Below are 8,714 nucleotides of genomic sequence, written 5' to 3'. Positions count from 1 at the left end.
ATGTGTTGTATATGGATTTCAGTAAGGTGTTTGATAAGGTTCCCCACAGTAGGCTATTGCACAAAATACAGAGGATGGGATTGAGGGTGATGTAGCGGTTTGGATCAGAAATTGGCTAGCTAAAAGAACACAGAGGGTGGTGGTTGATGAGAAATATTCATCCAAGAGTTCAGTTATTAGTGGGGTACTGCAGGTATCTATTTTAGGTCCACTGTTGTTTGTCATTTTTATAAGTGATCTGGATGAGGGCATAGAAAGATGGGATAGTAAATTTGCGGAATACACTAAGGTCGGTAGAGTTGTGGATAGTGACGAAGGATGTTGTAGGTTCCAGAGAGACATAGATTAGCTGCAGAGCTGTGCTGAGAGGTGGCAAATGGAGTTTAATGTGGTAAAATGTGAGGTGGTTCACTTTGGAAGGAGTAACAGGAATACAGAGTACTGGTTTAATGGTAAGATTCTTGGTAGTGTAGACGAGTAGAGAGATCTCAGTGTCCAGGTACATAGATCCTTGAAAGTTGTCACCCAGGTTGAGAGGGTTATTAAGAAGGCATATGGTGTGTCAGCTTTTATAGGTATTGAATTTTGGAACCATGAGGTCATGCTGCAGCTGTACAAAACTCTGGTGTGGCCACATTTGGAGTATTGTGTACAGTTCTGGTCACCGCATTATAAGAAGGATGTGGAAGCTTTGGAAAGGGTTTAGAGGAGATTTACTAGGGTGATGTCTGGAATGGAGGGAAGGTCTTACGAGGAAAGGCTGAGGGACTTGAGGCTGTTTTCATTAGAGAGAAGATGGTTGAGACATAACTTAATAGAGACATATAAGATAATCAGAGGGTTAGATAGGGTGGCTAGTGTGAACCTTTTTGCCTTGGATGGCGATGGCTAGCACTAGGGGACATAGCTTTAAATTGAGGGGTGACAGAAGGAGGACAGGTGTCAGAGGTAGTTTCTTTACTCAGAGTAGTAGGGGCATGGAACCCACTTCCTTCAATGTAATAGACTCGCCAACTTTAAGTGCATTTAAATGATCGTTGGATAGGCATATGGACAAGAATGGAATAGTGTAAGTTAAATAGGCTTCAGATTGGTTCCACAGTTCGGTGCAACATCAAGGGCTGAAGGGCTTGTACTGTGCTGTTATGTTCTATGTTCATGGTATTGTAGTTTCCCTCAAATTCTATTGTCACAACTGGCACTTGGATTTTGTTTATTCCCTGTGAAATGTTGTTTAGCTGTGTGATTTCCAGACACATCACTCAGTGTTCCCCTTGTTCTGCACGCACAGTACAAAATCCCCACTCAGTAGGATGGATGTATTCTTGTGTTGTTCGCCTGTACCCTTGCTTTTTAGGTAGGTAACTTTTTCACTTTTTATTTTACTGATTTCTTGCTCATGTTATGAGTGGGAGGCTTACAATGACAAATAAACAAACAAATTTTACATGAACATGATCAAAGGGAAGAGGTAAAGAAAAGGAATTGTAAAAACTGTGTCAACAGGAGTCGAGAACCATAGTGGATAATATAAAACATTGGCAAACAAAAGTGAACTGAAATAAAAGAAGAACATCCTGAGATTTTACCAACTGCAGTGAAGCTTGTGCATTATTTTAAAAGTTAGTCATTGTTCTTAATCTGGATAATTTATATATAGCTAAGATCTATCAAGAGCAGTAATTCTTCTTGAAAATTCTTTGATAGGAGAAATTCCCTCTCTTCAGAATTTTCACTGGAAACGTTTGTGTCCATCTGAGCAGACATGTTAATGCCTTATTTAAAAGGTTATGACCTACACATTTCAAGGTGCAAAATGGGTCATGAACTGTCACTATGGTCAACAGGAAACACTGTCACTTTCGTGAAAGCAGAAAATAGTGTGGAGGATCTTTGCACAGATTTGCTGTGTAAATTGGGCTATTTTGAATGCACTTGATACAAACCTTCTTCAAGGGGCCAGATGAGGCTGCAGCCATAAAGGTGCAATTTATATTTTCAAAGGTACCTGATTATGGATAGAGAGATGGCCGAAGAGTTTCTCTCCACCCACCTAGTGTGCCAGAGTTAGCAGTTGTACTTGTACATCCTCAGCTCATCCATAGGTAATTTCTCCTAATAAGTACAAACCAGGAGTTGACCCTGCAATATTATAATCTGTCTAGGTTATTCTACTTGTGCGTCTAACCGTTTATGGAGTAGGAAAATTCTCAAATGTTAACTGCAGATATATTGGCCTAAATTATCTGATAGCCAGGTAGGCATTTCTGCACTGTAAGTAGGAGTTGTGCATTAGCACCTGACAGAATCTCATGACAGCTCACTTTGAGGGAATTGTCTGGCAATTTGAACGTTACAGTGTGCAATTCTCCCTTGCCTGGAATCCTCCGAAGGTATCCATTTAATTCACAGTATTCAGAAGATTTTGCCACAATAAAGTTACCCAGGATAATTAAATAAACAATGAAATTGTTGGACATTTGAATACTTAGTCTAACTTCTGGGTAGCTATTACATTTATGCCCCCCCACCCCAACTCCCTGGCACCCGACTCACTTGACCACTTTCCCACCTGGTAACTTTGCTGTTACCTTATGTTACCCTTCCACAGGAGCTGTCAAAGTGGCTGTCTGTGATGCTAAACATTTAAATCTCACAATACAGCATGTGATATGGTATGACATACCCTGATTGTCTTTGTCGCACGGGACCTGTCAGATTTAAAGTACACTTTGTGTTTCTGAAGCTGCCCTGATGAGAATCTCCTTCCTGAAATACAGAGCTCACTCATCACTTTTTAAAAAAAAGCAGGAGCGGATTGACGGTCTGAATATTTACCACTCCTTGGAAAATACAGCCTAATTTAAAATCATGTCCTTTTGATAGAAGTACAAAAAATGCTGCACAAACGTAACAAGCCAGGCAGCATTTATGAGGGAAACTAGTCCTTGTGAAATGTTAATTGTTTAATTTTACAAATGCTCCTTGAATTGCTGAGTTTTTCCATGTTTTCTGCTTTTGTTTTTCACATTTCTAGCATCCATGATATACTACTTTTGGTTTTCTCTTGGAATTGATGTTTAAGCAGCTGCAACTTGCATATTTCTGTGATATCCTAGTACTGGTTTAACACATCTCTGAAGTGGACCTTGCAATGGTCACATTCTCAGTGTACTTCCTCTTCCATATTTTTTTTGCTTGCCATAGAGAAATGTTCTTGTGGTCTTGAAGCAAGGACATTAGTTTACATTGATATATTGGAGTGAAAAGGACATTGTTTCAGCTGACACCTTTTACCAGAATTTTCATCAGTCCTGATAAAGTTTCATACCTGAAATGTTGACATCTCTTTCTCTCTCAGATGCTGACTGATTCTTTCTGGAATACTTAACCTGAATCTAGAAAGTAACTGTTCTTAGTCTTAGTTAGACTGTTTGCTTTGATATGAATTTTATAAGATTATTGGAGTTTTTTTAAGCTTTGAGTTTCTTATGACAATATTCTTGTTTTTATGATCAACAGCACAGCAAAATACAGCGTGATAACATTTGTGCCTCGCTTCTTGTATGAACAGATCAGAAGAGCTGCAAATGCTTTCTTTCTTTTTATAGCCTTATTACAAGTAAGTTTAACTTGAGTGTGTTTGGTAAGACTCTGTTCTAATTTAATATTTCTTCCATTGGTGTTTTCTCCTTCATTGTTTCAAGATTTTTGTATAAATTGTTATTGAAAATGCTAATGCTGATGGGGATCTGGTAACATTTTCTATTTAAAATCACTTTACTATCAGTTGTCTTATAACTTAAGTGCTCTATTTAATAGTTAGTAGTTAACAATAAAGCAAGGAACCTTTGATATCTCTTTGTTTTGGCCTGACCCTAGCTGTCGAATGGTCATGAGATGGGTTGTAGAGCATGGCACACCACCTGTAATTGACTTGAAATCAACTGCTGCAAAAGAGCAGATTCTCCAAGAATTGAATGAGGATATATATTCAGGGCGAACCTAATTACTTCCATTCCTAAAGTGCAGTGAGACAGTTCCTAGTTTAACTTTCCTTTCTTTTCAACATATGAACATTCAAGACACTACATTATTACTTTTATCACTGAAGTTTAAAATAGTTCCAAAGGAAAGATACACTTACATAATTCTGGTGTGGAGTTACATTTCTCTCAATATTTATGACTTATTTTTCTTGAGAAACTGAGTGCTGAATCATTTGCAGTTTTGAATGACTGGGTCTTCTTAGATTGTACTTTATATTGACAAATACTGATTGCCACCAGAAGCTTCCTGTTTACTCTTGTATGTGAGACCAATCATGTCCAATGAGAGACTGAGAATAGACACAATCTTAACAGCATTGGTTTGAATTTCTGCCACTGTGAAGTGTCCTTTAACAGCACTTGAATATATGGTGCAGCTTTGAAAGCAGAGAGTGGAGTATGATCTGTAATTAACTGCCACATTATTGTATGTTCAACAGAAATTTATTAGTGATCATTGTAACACCTAAAACTGCCTGGGAAAATGAAATGTGAGGTGGATGTAGAAATGCCTCAGTGTGATTTGGACAAGTTGAGTGAGTGCGTAAATGCATGGCAGGTGAAGTATAATGTGTTTAAATATGAGGTTATCCACTTTGGTACCAAAAACAGGAAGGCAGATTATTATCTGAATGGTTGATAGATTGGGAGAGAGGGAGGTGCAATAAGCTTTGGATGTCCTTGTACACCAGTTGCTGAAAGTAAGCGTGCAGGTGCCGCAGGCGATAAGGAAAGCTGCAAGTTGCTTCTCAGTGAGGAGATTTGAGGAAAGGGCCAGAGATGTCTTGCCTTGGTGAGACCATACCTGGAATAGTGTGTGCAGTTTTGATCTCCTTATCTGAGGAAGGATTTCTGGCAATGAAGGGAGTGTAACAAACGTTGATCAGATTGATTACTGGGATGGTAGGACTGATGTTTGAAGAGAAACTGTGTCAACTAGGACTATGTTCACTGGATCTAAGGAGAATGAGGGAAGTAACTCATAGATACCTATAAAATTTCATTGGGGCCAGACACGGTAAGTGCAGGAAGGATGTTTCCAATAATTGGGCAGTACAAGCCAAGGTTTTACAGTTTCAGAGTCTGAGGAGGCCGTTAAGGACTGAGATAAGGGGAAATGTCTTCTCCCAGAGTCTTTGAAATTCCCTGCCTCAGAAACAGGACGAGGCCAATATCTTGAATATTTTCAAGGAGTTAGATATAGCTGTTGGGCCTAAAGGGATCGAAGGTTATAGGAAAAAAGTGAGAGCAGGTTACTGGGTTGGATAATCAGCCATGATCATATAGGACCGAATGGCCCCCTCCTGTTCCTGCTATGATTCCGTTAAAGCTTCTTTCTGTCTTGTGAGTAGTTCAGTAATGATTGGTTGAAATTCATCTCCCAGTCAGCCTTTTAGTAAGGTATATATGGGAGAAAAAGCACCATAATTACCCCATGTCACTTCAGAAAGAATGCTGAGGAAAAGGTCACAGAGTCATAGAGATGTACAGCGTGGAAACAGACTCTTCGGTCCAACTCATCCATGTTGACCAGATATCCCAACCTAATCTAGTCCTACTTGCCAGCACCTGGCCCATATGCCTCCAAACCCTTCCTATTCATATACCCTTTTAAATGTTGCAGCCTCCACAACTTCCTCTGGCAGCTCATTCCATGCACGTACCACCCTCTGCGTGGAAAACGTTGCCCCATAGGTCTCTTTTACATCTTTCCCTTCTCACCCTAAACCTATGCCCTCTAGTTCTGGACTGCCCCACCCCAGGAAAAAGACTTTGTCTATCCTATCCATGCCCCTCATGATTTTATAAACCTCTATGAGGTCACCCCTCAGCCTCCGACACTCCAGGGAAAACAGCCTCAGTGTATTGAAGCTATCCGTATAGCTCAAATCCTTCAACCGTGGCAACATCCTTGTCAATCTTTTCTGAACCCTTTCAAATTTCACAACATGTTCTGAAAGAAAGGAGACCAGAATTGCATGCAATATTCCAAAAGTAGCCTAACCAACGTCCTGTGTTGGCAAGATTAGGTGCAACTCTCATTTGCTGATATTATTTCTTCTTTTGTTTAGTTTACATCTTCAGTCTGATTTTTAAAAATCTTCCTCTATGTAGCTGGGTGGATAAATAGATCCTTAATGGATAACTATCCAGTTACTTTTATTGTTTGTGTAAAGTTCTTAAAATCTGTATCTTTGCAGAAAATGTTTACACATGGCTATCCCCCATGATATAATCCAAAAATGAATGTTTTCACACATTTTTGCAAGTTGTGCCCAATAAATTATGAAAAGTTCTTAAAAATTTTAGGCCAAATAGTTTTTTATACTTTCAACGACTAGTGTCTCTGTAAGACTGCAAGGCTTCGAAGTGATGAAGTTAGGAGTGAACATAGTAACGATGGAGAATTGAGCATTTCGGTGGGGTTGGGGTTGCTTTCCTCAGTCTGTTTATCTTTCTGTGGTAATTCTGACAGACTTCCTACCATAATTATGATCATGTGTAAACCAATTATATTGCTCAAAGGAAAAGCATGTTGTTGATGCATTTCTTCTTGTGTTATCAGTTTTAAAATTAAGAATGCCAAACTTTGAAGCATCAGAAGTTTATGTCACATGAATCAGATGTTGGTTCATTATCAACTTTGAGCTAAGAAATTGTCAAAGAGAAAGAAATAGCAGCCCTTTCCTGCTACTGTATAATTTGTTGTGACTGTTTGAAAATTAGCACTCTTGCATTTTTCAGGTCTTGCAATACGTCTCTCTCTTTAGCAATATTCAAGATCTGTACTACCAAATGACTGAAAGCAATTATAGTGCCCCTCATAAAATAATCTATCAATGGCTTTAAGCTCATGAAAAATATATGACTTCCCTTTGATTTCTATTATGCCCTTGTGATTTCTGCCGATAGCACTGTGCAGCATGTAAGATATTGAAATCTCAAAGTAATGGAAGACTTTCATCTATTTTAGCTTTGACTCTTTTTCAGTCTGTTTGGTTTTGCAAGTGGAGCTCTGATTGGCTGTGTTCTCGCAGGCTGCCCCTTGATTTGTTGCTGATAGCTTCTCTGGGAAATTTAGCTGTGCGTCTCTAAGACAAATGTGGTACTCTCCACAGATTAACCTGAAGTCTTTTTCCTATCCACATGACTCTTGTCCCTCCATCTCTACTCTCTTTGTATTCAGTCTAAAAGTAATTTGTAATGTTTACAGCAGAGAAGTAAGGTTCTGAACCCTTTGTGTTTGATTTGGTAACACTCGATGGGATAACGGTTTTTGATTTTCGCTGTTCTTAACTTAAGGAAGGTGTTAATTTGTAAACAGACAGTATCTTGCCAGATTACCACTGCGGGTGGTACCTTGCCCAGCTGCTGGTTCGTATGTAAGTTTTCATAGTCACTATTTGTAGCTCATGGAATGTGGGAGAAAATAATTTAGCAGCACCTCATAGTCTCGGCAGTACATATAACCCCAAAATATATTCCTAGTTCCTTCTGTTTTGATGAGATATGTAAACTGTAAATGGACATTGAAAATATCCATATTATAGAGGAGGAAGTGCTGGATGTCTTGAAACACGTAAAAGTGGATAAATTCCCAGGACATGATCAGGTATACCCTTGAACTCTGTGAGAAGCTAGGGAAGTGAATGCTGGGCCCCTTGCTGAAATATTTGTGTCATCGCTGGTCACAGGTGAGGTGCCGGAAGACTGGAGGTGCCACTGTTTAAGAAAGGTGGCAAAGACAAGCCAGGAACTGTAGACAGTGAGCCTGACATTAGTGGTGAGCAAGTTGTTCGAGGGAATCCTGAGGGACAGGATATACGTATATTTGGAAAGGCAAGGACTGATTAGGGATAGTCAACATGGCTTTGTGCGTGGGAAATCATGTCTCACGAATTTGATTGTGTCATTTGAAGAACTAACAATTAGAGGATTGATGAAGGCAGAGTAGTGGACGTGATCTATATGGACTTCAGTAAGGCAGTCGGCAGGGTTCCCATGGGAGACTGGTTAGCACGGTTAGATATCATGGAATATAGGGAGAATATAGCCACTTGGATACAGAACTGGCTCAAAAGTAGAAGACAGAGGGTGGTGGTGGAGGATTGTTTTTCAGACTGGAGGCCTGTGACCAGTGGAGTGCTGCAAGGATCGGTGCTGGCTCCTCTACTTTTCATCACTTATATAAATGATTTGGATGTGAGCATAAGAGGTATAGTTAGTAAGTTTGCAGATGAAAATTGAAGGTGTCGTGGACAGCGAAGAGGGTTACTTCAGATTACAACAGGATCTTGATCAGATGGGCCGATGGGCTGAGAAGTGGCGGCTGGAGTTTAATTCAGATAAATGTGAGGTGCTGCATTTTGGGAAAGCAAATCCTTGCAGTACTTATACACTTAATGATGAGGACCCAGGGAGTGTTGCTGAACAAAGAGACCTCGGAGTGGTCCTTGAAAGTGTAGTCACAGGTAGATAGGATAGTTAAGAAGGCGTTTGGTATGCTTTCCTTTATTGGTCAGAGTATTGAGTACAGGAGTTGGGAGGTCATGTTGCGGCTGTACAGGACATCGGTTAGGCCACTTTTAGAATATTGCATGCAATTCTGGTCTCCTTCCTATTGGAAGAATGTTGTGAAACTTGAAAGAGTTTAGAAAAGATATA

General features: G+C 39.7%; 1 protein-coding gene across 5 annotated transcripts in view; it reads left to right on the top strand.

Annotated features, from left to right (window-relative positions):
* The window catches only part of atp8a2 (ATPase phospholipid transporting 8A2), a 567,355-nt gene that overhangs the window by 139,913 nt on the left and 418,728 nt on the right, over window positions 1–8,714 (top strand). For all 5 annotated transcript variants that reach the window (XM_043691978.1, XM_043691979.1, XM_043691980.1 and 2 more), the window contains one exon: window positions 3,523–3,622. In XM_043691978.1, coding sequence (XP_043547913.1) covers window positions 3,523–3,622 — 100 coding nt within the window. The remainder of the gene's footprint in view (window positions 1–3,522; window positions 3,623–8,714) is intronic.

This window comes from Chiloscyllium plagiosum, chromosome 6 (genome assembly GCF_004010195.1).
Source record: "Chiloscyllium plagiosum isolate BGI_BamShark_2017 chromosome 6, ASM401019v2, whole genome shotgun sequence".
In the NCBI taxonomy this organism is placed as follows: domain Eukaryota; kingdom Metazoa; phylum Chordata; class Chondrichthyes; order Orectolobiformes; family Hemiscylliidae; genus Chiloscyllium; species Chiloscyllium plagiosum.
The sequence above is the reverse complement of the archived record's forward strand: the minus strand, read 5'-3'. Positions and strand labels throughout refer to the sequence as shown.